Source organism: Pomacea canaliculata, linkage group LG10 (genome assembly GCF_003073045.1).
Source record: "Pomacea canaliculata isolate SZHN2017 linkage group LG10, ASM307304v1, whole genome shotgun sequence".
Taxonomy (NCBI): Eukaryota; Metazoa; Mollusca; class Gastropoda; order Architaenioglossa; family Ampullariidae; genus Pomacea; species Pomacea canaliculata.
The window spans coordinates 14,089,419-14,108,281 of record NC_037599.1 but is presented as its reverse complement, the minus strand read 5'-3'; the positions used below and the strand labels follow the sequence as shown (position 1 = coordinate 14,108,281).

The window sequence follows — 18,863 nt, the reverse complement described above, 5'->3', positions numbered from 1 at the left end:
AGACTATATTAGCCATATATACTATGCCTATTCACCTCATCAAGGGCAAAAGGTCTCAGGGTTATAAATCTTGTATAATTTATTTATCAAATATTCTGCATTACAATAATCATAGTAATAATTCTGTTGACTTTTGAATGCAAATATTTAATACAGATACAATCCTCCCAACAAACTCTTTCATAAAATATTTTTCCACACTGAAAAGACAAAACAAGCCCGTGAACGGTGCACAATTTGTGAAAAACCAGCAACTAAATCTTAAACAAATCTAGAGGTTTGAGTAAAAAGTATAGGAAATGGCAAATTTTTATTTTATGCTTAGAATGTTGGGTTACAAAATCATTTATTTAATAACAGTGGCTCTGAATTCCAACTCTGTATTGAGGTGGGGAAGCAGTGTGTCCGAGACAAGAGCTGAACCCAAGACAGCCAACCTTCATTCACTATATTAGAGACAGGTGCTAACCATTGTGCCACCGTACAAATAATACTGTGATAAACAACAAACCATTAAAACAAATAACTGAGTTTGCATGAATTGTACGTAAAACAGTTCTTAATCTAATGCAGGCAAGCAGATAATAAGGCATTACTTGAAACCTAGATACTGAGAAAACAAAAGAACACAAACAAAGCTAATGGTTTCCGAGCAAGAAAGCTGTTAGGGTGAAATTTATAGTCCTGGCATACTAGGACAGACTTCAATTACATAGTAGGATGTTAAGTGTAGCATATAAACACTGAAATATATTTTTCAAAAATGATCTGATACAAAATATATTCATTTTGAATCTTTAAACTGGAATTTCTCTGATTTCCATTTTCAATGCAAGGGCTTACCTGCAAAAACAATATATTTCAAGTTAGGCTTGTGCTATAGCATTAACATTTTGCAGTTTTATTTAGAAATACATGATACAGAGATATTACAGTACATTGTTTTTGATGAAATAAACACTTAAAAATCTTCAATTGCCGGAGTGGGGGGTACCATGTTTGATTTTTTTATATCTCCTAGAAATCTTGATATAAAAATGCTAGACCATCATTTACATCATTGCCTCTAGTTTACAAAAAACCCCAAATGATATGATTTATGGCACTGTGTAACTTTGCTTTTAAAATACTTATACATTTTAAACAAAAAAAGGTTTAGTCACCATTTTCACTGGATACTCAAAAATAGTGCTATTTATATTATTTTGTTACTCTATATTAAAAAACACTTAAAGATATTCATAATATTGCTTTTAATTTTTGGAGTGTACCCTTATCCTGAAACCAACTCGGCTTCAATGGGCAATCACAGTAAAACATCTCTGGGGTGGTACAATGAGGCATCATGTTTAGTTCTTAAGCACACCCATTTAGTATGAGCAATCACAGTTTCCCATGTGTTCCCAATTGAAACACTAACACCATGGATATGGGGATTGTACCAAGCAATTTTGAACTTGCCTACAGTCTAACAGAGAGTACGACTGAACAAAATTGAGAAGACTATATGTGGCCTCCAAGAACTGACTGTGCTGTGGACACAAAGTAAACTGTTCGTTTGAAACCCACAATTTTGAACGGAAACAATTCAGAACATCGGCTATCTTTTTTTTTAAAAATATCTCAGAAATTGTTCAGATCTTGGAACACAAACCAGTTTACTTAAAACTAAATTAGTCCTGACAAGGTTAACCATGCTAGCTTACACCAGAGCCAACAGTGTGCTTTCTTACCCCAGCCACCACCTCCTGATTGTGAAGGATGGTTCAATTTTCTTCAACAGTAGCACAGCTGTCAAGCAGGCTGGTCTTCACAGAGTTTTTCATAGAACCTGGAGCAACTGAAATATAGGTACACAAACTGTACCATACAAATGGGATGAGAGTTCTGTCCCTTCACCTGAGGGGATTGGCTCTCCTTGATTTCGTTTTGTGGTCGTGCTTCATTTGGATAAAAGTGTTGGACTTTCATGTTCACATGTGCTTCTGCTGCGTTTTCTTACTCTTCTGGTTTGCAACAGGACTGTATATAATGTTATTTTGAGATGCAAACTGTTTGAGTTTATTGGCTGGATTCCACTCCACCATGCATCACTCACTTCGGCAAAGACCTTGAGCTGCACTTAATAAACTCAAGGGATGATCACCTTGCAGTTTCATCTGATAATATTTCTTCATATTCTCAAGATTACTCAATGTCTTCCCAGTATTCTCCTGATGTCACTAACCTTATTCTCTGGAGTTCTTACTGTTAAATCTACAGTGATCGCCCTTTACTGCCAGAACGCAGCGAGTCTTCGCATTGTTCTTCATTTTACGTCTTTGTTACTACTTTGTTCTACGTCTTTGTTAATATATTGTGATCTTGTTCAGTGCAATGAGTCTGCCTTTGGCTGAGATATTGCGCTTTATAAGTTCCCATTTATTATTATTATTAAATCTGCTTTCACTTGGCATATTATCAAAAACACTGCATACCAACTCTATTCACAAAATTTCATCCTTTAGTATTTTAGATAAATTTTTATTATTTGAAGTCCAGTTTATTTTTTTATATGCTCATATGGTGTGAAACTCAGAATGGAAGAAAACTGAAATTCTTTACTAGCTAAATTAAAATTTGTTAACATCCCTAAAATCATTATTTGTCTAGTCTGCAGATTGGATTATCATAGACCATCTGAAGGTTCACTTTTGGGCCAATCAAGTCTCTTATATTGTTGATCTTGTATTTGATCATGGTGGGTCTGAAAAGAAAAAATATATCAGTTTGACAAGACTAAGAAACATAGTTCCACAACATCTAATTTAAAAAAAAAATATTAAGGCACAAAGTGATGCACAGAAAGATCATGTGACCAAGAGACTTTGTTACAAAATGTATCTGCACCTAAATATTATGATATAAAATTTTATAGAAGATCCCCAATATAAAACTGCACCAAAATTGCAGAAGCACACTGTAATGCAAAAATAACAAAAACACCACCTTTCCAATGACAATCCCCATGCAATGACAGAGACATCTTCTGGAAGACCCATGGGAAGCAACATTTCTGGTCGGAACATTCCAGAATTGCCTACTTCAACCCATTTATTTAGACCTGCACAGAGAAGATCATTTGAAATCAGAAATCAGGATATTTGGTCATGATAAAATTGCAACATCTGTTTGGGTACATTCATGTTTGATACAGATACCTTAGCTGGGTGCTCACTAACTGCTACGACACTAGCTGGGAACCAAGAGCTCTGTGTTAAACATTATAGTGCTGTCATATGTCTTAAGTCCACTAAGATTACACATCTTGACAGCCTTAAAGCAAATGTTTGTGTTTCTTAAAAGAATGTGCATAGTAGTAAAAATGTTTGTCCCTCTTTTTACCATGCCACCTAATCACCAGAGACATTTTTTTTCCTTCACTGAAACAGGTATAAAATCCTGACTGCACCAACACTTCTTAACTACCGACAGCGTAAAAATTACCCTGTCTCAGCAATGTGAAAGGGATAAAACTGAAAAGGAAAGAATTATGTATACAGTTGAAAACTAAAACATTAAGCATAAAAAATGTCACCTTACAAATGTTTTCAGTAAGCATTACCTTCATGAAAGCTGAAAATCTCCATGCTGGGTTCAGTATAAGGATTGTATGCAGGCTTGAAACGCAATTTTGTAATTCCTGCACAGATTTCAACACCTGTGTTTAAAAGCTAGTGACAGTTGATAAAACTTTAAGAAAAAATTATACCATCTAGTTATCTCATTATTTTTCCAATTTCACCTCTAAACAAGTTTTGGGGAAGAGAGACTTTCCCCTCAAGTAACCCCTAGTTATCATATACCTGCTTTATGTCCCCAACATCTGTGTTGCATAATGGTAAGATAATGAGAAGGGACAGTATTTTTATTACTTTTTCCCCTGTAGAATGCCAGTTGAGAATTCTTTGTATTAAAATTTTCTATTGCATAATAATGTTCCACTTAACACAATGATGACACACTAGAAAACCAGTTTTAGTAGCTCGTCTTGTTGGAAATAGTTGTATTGTGTAATTATTGCATTTACATAATAAAGTAGTGTTTAGTAATCAAATAAAAATGCCATGACATGCCTAACTTCTTGAAGAATTCATTGATAACACCCATCAAATTGCCCAGTGTGAGGCCATAGTCTGCAACAACCCCCTCTATTTGGTGAAACTCTGCAAGATGTGTTGCGTCAAGATTCTCATTTCGGAAAACACGGTCTATAGAGAAATACTTGACAGGCTTGAAAGGTCTCTGAAAAATATATTATTGATACCTGTGAGACTGTGTTCATGAAATTTACATTCTTATTCCGTGTTGGCAAGAAGTTAAAAAAAAGAAAAGACTGGCAGGACAACACTGCCACCTCTTCTTACACAAAATACAATTTATAAAGGTACATATTTGAGGAAGTACATGATAACAAGTATATGCTAGAAACAAACCACACTTAAAGCTTTTGATATCATTACACATTCACAGATTTATTTCTCAGAAATGTCAGCATCTTTAACTACATAATAATAATGAGTGATGCATGGCGGAGTGGAATCAGCCAATAAACTCGAACAGTTCACATCTCAAAATAACATTATATACAGCCATGTTGCAAACCAGAAGAGTAAGAAAACAAAGAAGAAGAACATGTAAACATGAAGGTCCAACACTTTTATCCAAAAGAAGCACGACCACAAAACATAAACAAAGGAGAGCTGATCCCCTCAGCCTGTTAGGTGAAGGGACAGACCTCTCACATATGCAATCATACAAGTACTGTACACGTACTGTCTGAAGCATGTAGCCAAAAGCATATGCTTATTTATAAGCACACACACCTACAGCAACCCACCTGTTGAGCTAATTTGTACAACATCCTTGCACTAACAGCTGTTGTGTGAGTGCGCAGTACATTTTTTTCTGCTTCTTCCATCTTCCAATCGTACATATATCTGGAAAATAGATGATACTGTACATGCAAAAGTACTCCTCCTTCCTCTGCCACAAAGGGATTTATTTCTTTGCATAAATTCTAATGTTTACTAAAACCCACAGTATAAGGTAAAATAATATGAAAAATAAGAACAGTTTGTAGTCATATCCCCTTACCTCTATCCGCAGATCTTTTAGCCAAGGCATCACCAGTGAAATAAATATATTTTTTTTTATTTAGTACATTTTTTAAGCTCCTGGTTACCGACGGTTTGTTGTTTGGAAATATGACAATGGACCACCTCCTGCCGCCTCACAGGATGACACGAAGACAGGCGGTCAGAAAGACACGGAATGGTGGCATGTAATTTATTTTGGCCCAGAGTGTCCCAGTGGCGTTGCCATAGGGTCTGAAGCAGAGCCATAGATGATGGATCCATAGTCTAGCTTGGAGGGGACCAGGGCATGATACAGACGAAGCAGGACCGTGCGGTCCGCCCTCCAGCTGACATGGCCAACTACTCTGAGAATGTCCAAGGCTTTCCGACAAGAAAGGCGTAGAGATTTGATATGAGACAGAAAAGTTTATGGTCAAAGATAACCCCGAGGAATTTTACTTCCTGGACCACTTTGAGTACTGTGCCATTAACAGAAATAGACAGGTTTGGAAACATACCTCGCAGTTTGCAAAAGTGGATGCATACTGACTTCGTAAGAGAAAATACAGATCTATGAAAAAGGTTAAAAGAAAGAAATCTGTCACCCTCTAGCCAGAAACATCACTCCAGCATCATTAAAGAGAAAAGTTATGTATCTAGTAACGTCACAGAGAAACATTATTCCGATGCAAAAAATGATGACTTTTGATGTGTTAGAAAATCTGTCTCACCCTCTAGAGCAAAAGTCTCCCTCTGCATGAACTTTTCTAACTTTTTCAAGATATTCCATTGGGAAAGCACTGGCATTTTGGGGATCTGCCAAAGAAGAAACATACTTTATTATTATCTTTCCTTATTCAATATACTCTTGACAAACTTTCCCTTTCTGATTCATCACCATCTACTCTCACACACATACACACACAATTTTCCATTCTCCTCACATATTGTTGTCACAGCAACTCAACTGACAACACCTGGCTTCTCTGTTGTCAACAGCCAGAGCTTTAGCTCTTTATCTGCAGTTTCTCAAACTGTTCCCATATCACCATTTTCAATGTTGGTCTCTTTAAATTTCCTAAATTTTTATTTCATGCTATTTTAGGTAAAAATTAATGCAGGCTCAAAGGATACTGAACCTGATATGAAGAAGGTATCTTGCGCATCCCGTGCTGGATGTTTTTGTGGAACAAACAATGCATCAAAATTCCAGAAACTACTTTCAATGAAGTTGTTTGTTGGCATTTCTGCAAAGCTATAATCAGACACAAATTTAGTGTTGCTGACAAAATTATACTAAAAAAAGACAGAAAGGACAGAACATACTCATGATCTAACATCAGGTTATTTCTGATGAAATACTGATAAGTCATACAATAAACAGCTTACATTTCCTTATTGATTATATGATTATCCTTAATTGTGAAATAATGTTCATTTAAGTACTATAAACACAGCAGTCACTCACCCCATCTCCAAGAAAATCTGTCGGTACTGAGTTCGGACTTTGAGTAATGGATGCAAATGGCCACATTCTGGCGCAACACCCATGGCATCAAAGTTGTATGGCTTGAACTGCTTTGTCTTCCAGGTACCACTGGGACACAGGCAGGAGGTAGAAAATAGATGAATGAAGGGTGGATTAAACATCACCAAGATTTAATTCTAATGATTTTATGGGACTCTCTCAATTATCTGCCTTGAACTCATCACATCATTTGACCAACATCAGCAGCTAAACTCTTCTGTTTTACTACCATTCAGAAGCTGCAAAAATTTGTTACAAAATGGAATTAGAAAAAAAAAAAACGTAATTTTTTTTCAAGATAAATCAGGTTATTCTTAACAGATGCATGATCAGATTGTCAAAATGTAACACATTTTTACCAAAAGTACTTACTTTTGTATCATTTGTGGTGTCAGGTCAACTTCTGGTTTGGCAACAGTGAGACTAAAATTGGGTCCCTTTCTCACTTTGAAGCTTGTTTCTTTTCTGTAATAAAGAAATCTTTATCAGCATGGTTCCAATTAACCACCCATTTGATGTCTACTTTCAGGAAAGGAGGGGGGTGGATGGAGTAGTGCTTTACTCTGAGCCAGCAACTAAGACTATATCACAGCAAGGAAGCCATCCCTGTAAACTGATGTCACATGCAAAGAAAAAACAGTGTGCCCGAGATGAGATTGAACCCAGAACAGGCAACCTTCATTGTATTGGTGGCAGGTGCTGATCATCGTGCCACCGGGTGCCTATTTTCCATCCACTTGTAGTTCTAAATGCCCAGAATTTCATTTTAATGCTTGCACATTGCATCAGGGTTGTGCCTGCGTGTGTCAGTATGGATAATGCAATGCAACTATCTCTATCTTTTGCAATTTGTATGTGTGCACGTCTGCAGAAAAATTCATTTGAATAGCAACTGATTCTGTAATCGGTGGTCACATCAAGTCCCATTGTTGAAATGACTCATAAATGGTCAAACAGGCAAATGTTGACCCCAATAAACTCTGTTATACTCTAAAAATATATTGAATATAGCAATGCAAACAATAAGATGTGCACGTCAGATGATCTAAAAGCAAATGACTTAAATTTACAGGTATGTAATTATAAAGTTTTCTTGTTAGCTTATGAACCTGGGTCAGGTCAGACTAACCACATAACAATATTTACAGGAGTTCCCATCATATTTAAGAACAGAAAAATTAATCTCCATCTTGAGCAATGTACAAAGCATACTGAACAATACATGAATGCAGCCAATAATTAGCTACAAGTAACAATGTCAATCAACATTTTAAGAAAATCTGTAAGCATCACAATTTAGGGGTTACATATTGTTTGAAATGAAAGATGGAATACATGACTAATTACATACAATAAATATTTTTTTTTTAAAAACCCACTACACATACACTTCCACTATGAGTTTCCGCTTTTTATATTCTGCTTTGGTAGCATCTGTCACTCCATCCAAGGCAAGGTCTTTTATCTTCAGGAGACACTGCTGCACGTTATCCTCAATACAGTCAACCTGACAATGAACATTGTTATTATTATTATTGCACTTTATTAAATTTTTGCCCCCTCAAAAACTAGCGTCTCGGATCCTTTAAACTTTAAATTAATGGCTTTCTGTGGTGCAAATCTATTATCAAATGGTTGCTATAGTTTATTGCAAGATTAACTACAATTTCCCAAATCTGAGTTTACAGTTTTGTTCTGTTTGAGAGAAACAAGGTTTGAGTTATCACAATTCTCAATAAAAGCAACCATTTCTCATTAAATCATAAAAAGCATGTCAGTTCCCGGAGTTCTCATTCTGGCTGTGAGAACTAGACTTTGGAAGTTTCAATTTAGTTAAATCTGTGTGCACGTCCCCTTTTTAAAATACATGCATACAGAGCTCCAGAGAAAAGGAAGCTGAGAGATTATTTACTGCCAGATGTTTAACAGACTAAAACGATAAGAACATTATATCGCCATACATCAGAAATGCAAATAAAGATATAAGCTGATATAAGTCCATTAACATACAAATAAACAGAAACTGATTGTGCGAAATCCCTTTTGGAGAACTAAGTTTAGCTTATTATAAAATAAGTGTTCCCAAAATGCAAGTGAAATACTTCATGTATTTCCAAACATGTATCTTTTCCAAACATCTTCTTTTATCCTATTCAGAAAGTGGTCAAGACTCCAGCTTCCATGTCATTCGTGCAGCCTCATTGTGATGACATGATTTGTTCTGTGCTTCAAAGCACTTGCAGTTTGTTAGACCTTTAACTAAGATGAGTACATGTTACATAAAACAGCAATAAAATCTTGCTTCTCTCATAACACAATACCTGTGTAATATTAAATACAGCTTTGTACTTACTTTTCGAAGTACTCTAGGTTCACTACCTGTACTTTTGTCAATTTCAATCCATCCCGCTTGAATGGCCTTGCCAACTCCTATTTTAGCATTTGGCACAGATTTCTGTCAAATTTAAACAAATTCCTTCCTACAATAATGTACATTATTGTTACAAGCGATTCAACTGAAACAACTTCTTTTACAATCTTGGAATATTTGATTTAGGTTTTTTCCTTACACTGCTGAGGAATTAATGCAATCCCATTCCATGTTAGAAATGGCACACATTTAAGCTATACACATATTTTCCCTACACATCATACACATATTCAATCACTTGAATTTGAAAAGTAATTTTTTGTTGTTAATTTACTAAACACACACATATATACACATTAGGAGGACTGTGAAACATGAATACTGCACTAACAATAACAAGTTTCAAGGGAAATATACCATTAATTCTGCTTGAGTAATTCCATTTTCTGGTACTGCCTTAAAGACAAGAGCCTCATAGCTCCCATTTTCTGCAACCCGTGCTCCTTCCTCTGTCAGTTGTAGACTAGTCCCTTGAACCTGTTTAACTTCAATAACCTGTGGACAAACAAATACAATTAGATAAATAATAATGCACACAAGTGCATGCGCACATCTTATTCCTTTTCTTTTAATTCCTTTTCACCCTCAGTGGAGCATAGGGCGGCAAACTAAACTGTTCAATCTGGGAGAAATATACACTGAGCAGACAGCCTGTATAAAATATATACACAATCAAAACAAAACAAATCTCACATCCGAATGAGTCTGCAAACTTTTCACAGCACCAACTATTTTTTGGTGATCGACATTAATCTTTCTGGCGAAAGAAAGTGTATCGATTTCGCCGACTTTGTCTATTTCAGTAAGAATGAACTCGCTATAGTCAGCCATGATGCTAGTGTGCACTTGATTGCATCAGTCTGAGACTGGCAATATTTAGTTATTACATTAAATAAGTAAAACTAAGAGAAAGAAATGTTAAATATTCATATCCAGTTGAATTATATTTAAAACTATTTTTTAAATTCTCTTTTATTAAGAAAATTTGATTTTTTGATATAGCGTATTTCTGATATAATAAATTTGTCAGGCTTTTAGAAAAAAAAGAAGGGTCAAGGTTACTTACGAAATCATCACTGATATTTTGCTTGGGCTGCAGTTGTGTTTAGTATTTTACTACATTATGTCATTTTCAAGGACAATTATCGACTTGTTCGGAAGAAATACATGTCTGGTTCAGATCCTTCACCGTCGATCTTTCAGAAATGCTGCTACAGCTAATGTTACACGTATCTTTTTTGGAGTCAGGGACATGTGTTCGAAGACAACACGTATTTGTTTTTAATATATAATACTCGTTTGTGAAGGAGTTTTTGACATATTCTTTATTATAATAACTAATAACGGGCTACCTTTATGTGTTGCTGTTGGTATTTAACTTCAGCGAAGCTTAAATTATGATGGTGGTGGTTGTGGAGGTGTGTCCATTTTCAGCGTCCCTATTGGACAGATCGCTGTGAGTGTCGTCTGCTAACTGCCACAAATGCTAGTTGTCTTCATCATTGTTTCGTTTTCGCCCACCACCAGTCTCACTCGCTCTTTGCTTGTCTGGGTAGGGGGTAGGAAGTGAAGGAAAGAAATTAACATATACATATAATTCATTGATTTTCTGAAATGAAAATTCTTTCTGCCATAAATGAAAGTGATTCAGCAATTAAGGTGTTCATAACTGCAGCTAGACATTGTGAATTTTCTGCTGTTGATAAGATTTAATGGTTCATAGATTTCATATTTGTGAATACATGTACTTAAATGGAATCAGAATCACTTTATAAAATATGTTGTAATCTTAAGTTTTCAAGGCATAAACCGTTTCAGCGAAATTAATGTATTTGCTTGCTTTCCTTTATGGTTCCTTAATTCCAAAAAGAACACTCTTCTTTAGCAAAAGATCCAGCTACTAAATCTAAAGGTACTCTTCTTTAGATATATTTTTACCGTTTTATGTGTGACATATCATTTCTGGGTATCAAACCATTTTAGAAACCATTTTGTTATTTTAGATAATGTGCACAGCATAACATAGTGCAGTAAAGAAAGTTTCATTTAGAATGTCATATGTTGTAGATATTAGTAATTTTTTTAAAAAGGAAATTTCACCATTTTTTCATTTAATTTTGTCACTGTACTTTAAAAATGTAAATGTATTAAAAAAAAAGGATGATGTATTGTTATATATTTTTCATAGTGGAGTTTTCATGGAGGGATGCTTTAAACCTGGAATCACAACTTACAGAGGAAGAATGCATTATTCGTGATCAGTTCCGCAGTTATTGCCAAAAAAAGCTCATGCCACGAATTTTGATGGCAAACAGACTTGAAGGTATACATAGTTATGATTATATATACCATATACTAAGCTCTTAAAGTTTTCATAACTGAATTTTTTGCAATTTTGACTAGACTGGAATATGTTTGGTGACCAGTTTGCCTGCAACCCCTATCTGATCTGATTGACACCTTGATGCCTGTTCTACCCGAAGGTAGCTGAATCCTAATAGCGCACAGTGCTAAGATCTTGTTCTTTGCAGTGATCAGTATGGATTGAAGATTTCTCTCAGAATGCTGGAATCACTATTGTAAACTACCTCTTCCATCTGAATCAGAGAATGCTAACCAGCACAATTATTATATTACTTTATCACCTAGTGACTTCCAATATTTGGATGTCCATGCTGACTGACTGTTCTGGCCTATGTTATTAACATGGAGCATGGAGCTTGATTAATATTTTTCCTAAGAACTGCATGGTTTTCGGTGATGCCTAATTAGCAGTAATTTAAGATTCACAACCTCTAATAATATTAAACTCTATGCTCATCATGTTGTGATGCAACATATTCCCTAATTTTGGCTGCATATCTGAATGGATTAAAATAATTTTTCCTAACCCCCACCAAAAAAACCCCAACATGTATCCAGAATACTGAACATCTGAGTTGCAAAATGTTACACACCTCCCTGTACAAACAAATTTCTTTTATCATTTTTACATTTTTACTTATAGACATAAATAGATATAAAGTTGAATATTACTGTTATTGAAAGATTCATTTACTACAGTGTTAGAAATGTCTCTTTAAGTGGTTGTCAAGTGACCTGCAACATATTGTTGGTTCCTGAGTACTTATGTGCTCTGAAGTAGTTTAAGATCTGTCTTTGCAGATAATTTTGACAAGACTGCTGAAACTGCATTTTAATTTGAGTTGTGCAGAATTTGATCCTGCTATCATGAGAGAATTGGGTGACATGGGGGTGTTAGGACCTACTATCCAAGGCTATGGCTGTGCAGGGCTGTCTTCTGTTGGATATGGACTAATTACACGTGAACTAGAAAGGTTGGAAGAAAAGAAAACTGTTAAAATATTGCAAAGGTTTATTGCTACTGTCTAGCAGCTATTCAAAGATTAAGATATTGAACTTATCATTAGTTGTTTCTGTTTTTTTAAATATATTGTGCAGTTCAGTATTAAAGTATAGCAAATTTTCAAATGCCGTCAAGCCATTACAAATAAATAAATGCCGTAACCATTTTCAAAAGGAAGATAATTATTATTAAATTCCTGAGAGTAACTTTCTTTGTAACCATGTGAAATGAAAATGGCTATGATGATTATATTGTTGATAGCTTTCAATTAGTTTTGGTTCTGGACCTTGTCCTCTCCACTTTTGACACAGTCCCTGTCAGCATACACCATGATCTCCACTATCTTGCCATCACAAACGATATCAAACGATATGTCAACTCTTCTCCATCAGTCACTGATATTCTGACATACAGAACTGGATGACTGAAAACAAACTGAAGCTCAGCCCTGACAAGACTGAAACCTTGATTGCTGGCGCTAGACTGAACCTTTCTGCTGTCTCTTCCTCTAGCCTCATTATCTGGCACCACAATTCCTTTACTGTCTAGCATGAAGAGTCTTGGTGTCATGCTGAACTCCATCCTTTTCATGCACCCTGCATCACCTCTTTGGTGAGAACTTGTTTTTCTGTCCCTGATGCCTCACCGCTATCCATCGCTGTCTGAGTACTGTTGTCACCATCAAGCTACTTGTCTCCTTTATTTCTTCAGACTGGATTGCTGCAACTTCCTTTTTACTGGACTCCCTTCTGCATCACTCCACACCCTTCAATCCCTCCAACATGCTCTGGGCTCATAAAACTGACTATACTATTACAATACTATTAACACATTTTGCATGATGCTATCAGTACTTTATTTGATGTTTTTCTTGTACACATTGTAGATAAATGTAAAGTGTTAAGCCTTTTTTTCAACCAATTTTACGCATCATTTCAGAGTGGACAGCAGCTATCGATCAGCAATGAGTGTACAGTCCAGTCTGGTAATGTGGCCAATTTATGCTTATGGTTCAGAAGATCAGAAACAGAAGTACATTCCTAAACTTGCAAAAGGAGAGTTGATTGGCTGTTTTGGTCTGACCGAACCAAACCATGGCAGTGATCCATCTTCCATGGAGACAGTTGCTAAATACAATGCAAGCAAGAAAACATTTATTCTAAATGGAAGCAAATCATGGTTTGTGCTACAGTCTTTCTGCTTTGTACAGGATTCATATATGTTATGCTTCTATTTTACAAAAAATTATACATTTCACAATTACATTCTTTGGTTTTATGAAATAGAAAACTGTGTACATTGAAGAACAAAAATATTAACACCTGTTACTACTTCAACTGTATGTCAGGTTAGTAGCAAACTGTACAGATTTTTTTAGTTATAGAGAGGATAAATCAGAGAAGCGCAAAACACAACTGTGGACAATATTATTTGTAAACTACCACTTACTGAACATTGTATGTGATAACGTGTCAAATCATCATTACATTTAGTGCACATGGAACTGGTCATATGAACTCTTGATCAAATGAACTGTTTGTCATGAAACTGCTGTTAGTCTGTTTTCAACAAGACAAACAGCATATGAAACCTTTCATTTTTGTTTTTGTTTGTGTGTTTTTTTGTTTTTGTTTTTTAGGATTACAAACTCACCAATTGCAGATGTGTTTGTGGTGTGGGGCAAATGTGATGCTGACAGCAACCGTATTCGTGGATTCATCATTGAGAAGGGCACACCTGGGCTTTCTGCTCCAAAGATTGAGGGGAAATTTTCACTGCGTGCTAGTGTCACTGGGCAGATTGTTATGGAGGATGTTGAAGTTCCAGAAGAGAATATGCTGCCAAATATTTCTGGTCTTGGGGTGAGGCTTAAATTATTTTCTGTGGTTTGACATTTATATTTAAATTTTTAAAATTAAACATAGAAGCAAAGGGAAAAACTGTTGCAAGGTGATCTCAGTCTCAGATTTCAGTGGGTTTTTTTTTAAATGTGGAAATGGGTGCATGCCTCTATGGCATGCCAGAAAATGAACAGTATATCCAAATGTACTAAGCACCCATACAGCCTCTTACAAGACCAGCTACAGCTATCACACTATTGTGTAAAGTCAACTGTTCAAAATAGGTCTTACGATCATAATATAGACATGCTTGGCTGGCTGGTTGGTTTATTTGATAGGAAAAGGGATCATACACCATTACTGTACTAGCAAGACACAAGTGCTGTGTTATAATACCAAATTTTAGTAAATTAAAATTAAGGAAAAGCTTTATTTCAAATAAAGGCTTTTTTTATGCAGAAGTAAGTGAGCAAGAGGCATTTCTAGAGTGATGTCCCTTCGCCTAGCTGGCTGTATGTGACTAGCTCTCTGCCGTTTTGTTTTCTCCATGGATCTGTGTCGAGTTTTAGCGAATTTTGCCGATCTGTGATGTTTACTGCACTGTTCTTGTTTATTCTTATTGTTCGTCACTGTTTGTGCTGCGTTGTTTCTTCCAACCAATATTTTCATCCACTAATGGCTTCTGTGTCCTGTTCTTCGCTTCCATCTTGTTTTGGGGTTTTGACTTAACAGGATTATAAACCTTCATTATTGACACTTAAATGTTCTCGCCATTGAAATACATCATCATCACGACAGGCAGTCAGGATCACCTCACATCAACAGTAAATTCACATTCTGATTTGTTCAATTTTAAACATTTTTACCACAAGTATGAGATTATAAAGTATAGTTTAAAGATTCTAATCTCCCTAAGGTAGTCTTCAACAACTTTGTAGGCGGCATGGATACAGGCTCTAAAATTATCTGCTGGATTCAGGTTTACTTCCTTCACCACCCTATTAGAACAAGTGCTATGAAGAGATCCACAAGAGTTATTGGAACAGAGCGAGCGCCCAGCATACAAGACAGACCCCAGTTAGTCTATGTGGAGGCTGTCATAGTGGAAGTTCTTTGCTGTGCCACTAAGTTTGTCCCTGAATATGACATGGAGTTTAGTGGATACACAATCCCTAAAGGCACTTTAGTCATCCCCAACCTGGAGTCTATGTTGGGAGCTCCAGAGATCTGGGGTGACCCTGACAGATTCTGACCTGAACATTTCATAGGAGAGTATAGCAAACTGTGGTGATCCAAAGAGTTAATTTCCTTCTCTATTGGTCGGTGCATTTGTTTGGGTGAGACACTTGCCAGAATGGAATTATTTCTATATCTGTCAACAATGGTACAACACTTCTGGTTCATTCCTCCAAAAACTGCAGAGCTTCAACCATTGCAAGGCCTGATGAGATTTTCCTATTCTCCTGAACACTTCAAGGTTCAAGATGTGCTTAGGATTATTCCACAAAAGAAACATCTGAAAAATAACAGTATTGGAGCTGATATTAACATCTCACCAAAACACATACAGTGACTCTACAACTGTTTTTTTTTTTCATTTTTATTATGTTTGTGTGTTTTTCTGTTCTTTTTCCTTTCTTTTTAGTATGTGCTTTGAATCTGCCTATAATGGTGGGGAAAAAATTGCTATATAAACTCAGCATATTATTCTTTTTCTTTTTCCAAAACAACTGTTATGTTATGTGATAGTTGCAAGATAGAGCAGATGTGTGAATAAAATAACAGCCATTTACAGAAAAATTTTTCTGATGCATTAATTTTTCTGTTGTTCTTTATCTGCAGGGTCCATTTGGATGTCTGAATAATGCTCGATATGGTATTGCCTGGGGTGTGCTGGGGGCTGCAGAGTTTTGCCTGGAGACTGCTCGCCAGTACACACTAGACCGGTGCCTTTTCCTTCCTGATGTTTTGTATAATTTTGGATTATTGTAGACATTTCTTCCAGACATTTCTCAAACTAGTCTAACAGACTTGAGAGAAGGAGTAGTGGTAGTGGGGGCCAACGTCTGTATACTGCCAGATTTTAGAGTGCAGTCAGGGTCTAAAAATGGCAAATTTATCAAGTTTTCCCAAATCTTAAATCTGTTACAGTCAGTTTGGGGCTGCAGCCATAGATTCAAACAGCTTCTTGTGTACATTTGCAAAACAGTTCTCTGTAATAATTATTGCACATGTCAGAGAAGAAAAAAGTGCATTGTGTATGGTTAGAACATAATTATTTTGCTAGTTATGGCCTTTCATGCATGATGACAATCTTGGAAGACCAAAAATCCCAAATTTTATTTCAGAAAACAGTTTGGAAGACCACTTGCTGCAAACCAGCTAATTCAAAAAAAGATGGCAGACATGCTTACAGATATTTCTCTTGGTCTTCAATCTTGCTTACAAGTTGGTCGACTCAAGGATCAGGGCAAGTAAGTGTATTTTCTGTGTTTAGAAATGGGACTCTACTTTTTGTCCTCATACTCATGAAAAAATCTGCTGCTTGAGTTAAAATAAAGAAAAATTCTCTCTTACTTATCCATTATTGAAGACATGACAGGAAGAAATTTTATAGAAAGTTTCAGGAACTTTGCAAAGAAGTAAGAAAAAAAAGTTTCTAACTTTTAGTAAAAATTCTAGGTATTTAAGACTACTGTAATGGTTGCATTTGATTGATTTCATCTTAACATAGTCACTTTTGTCCCAGAGCAATTGAAATGAGGAAACTAAGAGAGAAAAAGAGTTGTGAGTCAATAGCTTGTGCAGTGTGCATCTCTATGGTGAAACTACTGTAATTTAATTGAAACTAGTGTAGCTAGCATAATTCTTCTGTCTGCCACAAGTAATTTGTGATACCACATGTAATTGTATTCCTTGCAAGGGCAACATCTGAGATGATTTCTATGATTAAACGGAATTCCTGTGGGAAGGCATTGGACATTGCACGTGTTGCTCGAGACATGCTAGGTGGTAATGGCATTTGTGATGAGTACCATGTCATTCGACATGTCATGAATCTGGAAGCTGTCAACACATATGAAGGTATTATTTGCATGAAATCCTTTAGAAAATGTTTTGAGACACCACATAATTACATATATTGAACTTTTTACCACTATATGGAAAATACTGCCTGCATGGGAAGAATAGTGATTTACAATTTCTTTTCTTAATATGATTTTATAGTCTTCACAGTCCTGAGGCCAGGACGCAAACTCTTTATTAGACCTACTGGAAAGAGAAACAGGTCTTTGTGATAGTCATGCTAGCACTTTCAACCTTGCCTTGTATTTTGAAGACGATCCCTTTTGCAGAAGTTGATTTTAACATCTCACACACATTTTGTCTTTTGCACCTTTTGATTTTAATTGAGATATGTATATGAAGCAATCGGGTGTGTCAGGTGAAACAAGCCTGTTGCCACAGACTGCATACAGCACTATCTCTAAAGTAGCACAATCTTTTTCCCTTTTAACAAAGGAACTGCTAATACATCTAAACTCACTAGATCCAAATAATAATGCTTGAGTGCTGTCTGCTTGAACCTACATATTTTTGTAAAAATCTTAAAAGTGTTATTATAGAAGTCGTAAAAACACTCAGTCATATGGTAAATAATACTGCAAATGTCTTGATAAATTTTGCCAATGAAAAGTAATATGTTATTGACATTTTTCTGTTTGTAGGCACTCATGACATTCATGCTTTGATTCTTGGACGGGCAATCACAGGGATCCAGGCATTCACTGGTGGTAAATAATGTGCAAGAAAAGAGAAGTCTGTATACATGAAAAAAGACAAAATGACTGTTTTCTAGGAGACATTTTAACCTTCTACACCTTTGAACACTGAAGAAAGTGAACAAATTCAAGTGACCAAATGCAGACAAAAGCAGAAGAAAACATGTACAAGTGTTCCATTGCAAATGAATATTTATTTAAAATAAATGCAGTCATAAGTGCCTTATGTGCCCAGTGGTCACGGCTTGTTCTGTAGATACATAGCCAATAAAGGAAGGGTTTGACACCAAGTACATAAATGCACCTGCAAGGACAAAACAGTCAAATATTTTTAATCTTTCATATTACTCAGAAAGGTGAGACTGCTTATAATCTAAACCCAGACAAATTTTAATTATGAAAATATGTCATTTTTTCTCTGTTTCTCATTTAATCAGTCTCTTTTTTTATTATTACTGGGAAACAGTGTAACAAGGATAACACTTTTTTAATGTGTCAACAACAGTACGAGCACAAATAGGGATGCTGGAACTGATGTAGAATTTTAAAGAAAACTGAGCTATTGGAAAGAGTTTTTGTCTGTCAAATTTTTATAAAGTACAGCATATGATCATCAATTGACAGATTTTACTATGAGGACATCAGAGATGTCTAGAACAAATTTTTTTTAAAAAAAAGCTGGATTTGATCTTTTTACTCCAAGGAGAGACACACAATAAATGCCAGTCATTTCTTTTGTTGAAATATTCTTATCTTTTGGTGGCGATCGCCGTGATGATCAAGATGCTGGGAGAAAA

At 35.7% G+C, this 18,863-nt stretch overlaps 2 protein-coding genes across 3 annotated transcripts; one reads left to right on the top strand and one right to left on the bottom strand.

Moving 5' to 3' along the window:
• Positions 1 to 61: 61 nt before the first annotated feature.
• Positions 62 to 9,927, bottom strand: LOC112573183 (phenylalanine--tRNA ligase alpha subunit-like). Of its 2 annotated transcripts, XR_003101179.1 has the most exons (14): positions 9,770 to 9,927; positions 9,434 to 9,571; positions 8,999 to 9,100; positions 8,034 to 8,152; positions 7,018 to 7,110; positions 6,586 to 6,714; positions 6,257 to 6,372; positions 5,849 to 5,933; positions 4,880 to 4,979; positions 4,116 to 4,284; positions 3,605 to 3,682; positions 2,989 to 3,103; positions 1,734 to 2,746; positions 62 to 843 (listed from the first exon to the last, which is right to left on the bottom strand). XR_003101179.1 is itself a non-coding variant. In XM_025253311.1 (13 exons), the coding sequence occupies exons 1-13, from the start codon at positions 9,905 to 9,907 to the stop codon at positions 2,641 to 2,643; spliced, it is 1,488 nt and encodes a 495-aa protein (XP_025109096.1). In that variant the 5' UTR covers positions 9,908 to 9,927; the 3' UTR covers positions 62 to 2,640. The 2 variants fall into 2 exon arrangements, 1 of the variants encoding a protein (XP_025109096.1); XM_025253311.1 differs by having other exon boundaries at positions 62 to 2,746.
• Positions 9,928 to 10,109: 182 nt separating this feature from the next.
• On the top strand, positions 10,110 to 18,802 carry LOC112573850 (glutaryl-CoA dehydrogenase, mitochondrial-like). The gene is made up of 10 exons (XM_025254494.1): positions 10,110 to 10,305; positions 10,947 to 10,988; positions 11,265 to 11,399; positions 12,291 to 12,414; positions 13,383 to 13,622; positions 14,083 to 14,305; positions 16,127 to 16,230; positions 16,633 to 16,758; positions 17,208 to 17,368; positions 18,013 to 18,802. Exons 1-10 carry the CDS (start codon positions 10,200 to 10,202, stop codon positions 18,084 to 18,086), a joined length of 1,335 nt encoding a protein of 444 aa, XP_025110279.1. The 5' UTR covers positions 10,110 to 10,199; the 3' UTR covers positions 18,087 to 18,802.
• The last annotated feature ends 61 nt before the right edge of the window (positions 18,803 to 18,863 follow it).

Bases quoted from the DNA above. Each gene is read 5' to 3' on its own strand.
- LOC112573183 (XM_025253311.1), bottom strand. From the start codon at position 9,907: ATGGCTGACTATAGCGAGTTCATTCTTACTGAAATAGACAAAGTCGGC. The intron at 4,285-4,879 runs GTGGGTTGCTGT...TATATTTTTCAG, and splicing joins TGTACAAATTAGCTCAACAG to AGACCTTTCAAGCCTGTCAA. The intron at 3,683-4,115 runs GCATGTCATGGC...AAATCTGTGCAG, and splicing joins TGAATTCTTCAAGAAGTTAG to GAATTACAAAATTGCGTTTC.
- LOC112573850 (XM_025254494.1), top strand. From the start codon at position 10,200: ATGTCATTTTCAAGGACAATTATCGACTTGTTCGGAAGAAATACATGT. The intron at 10,989-11,264 runs GTACTCTTCTTT...TATTTTTCATAG, and splicing joins TCCAGCTACTAAATCTAAAG to TGGAGTTTTCATGGAGGGAT. The intron at 11,400-12,290 runs GTATACATAGTT...TGAGTTGTGCAG, and splicing joins GATGGCAAACAGACTTGAAG to AATTTGATCCTGCTATCATG.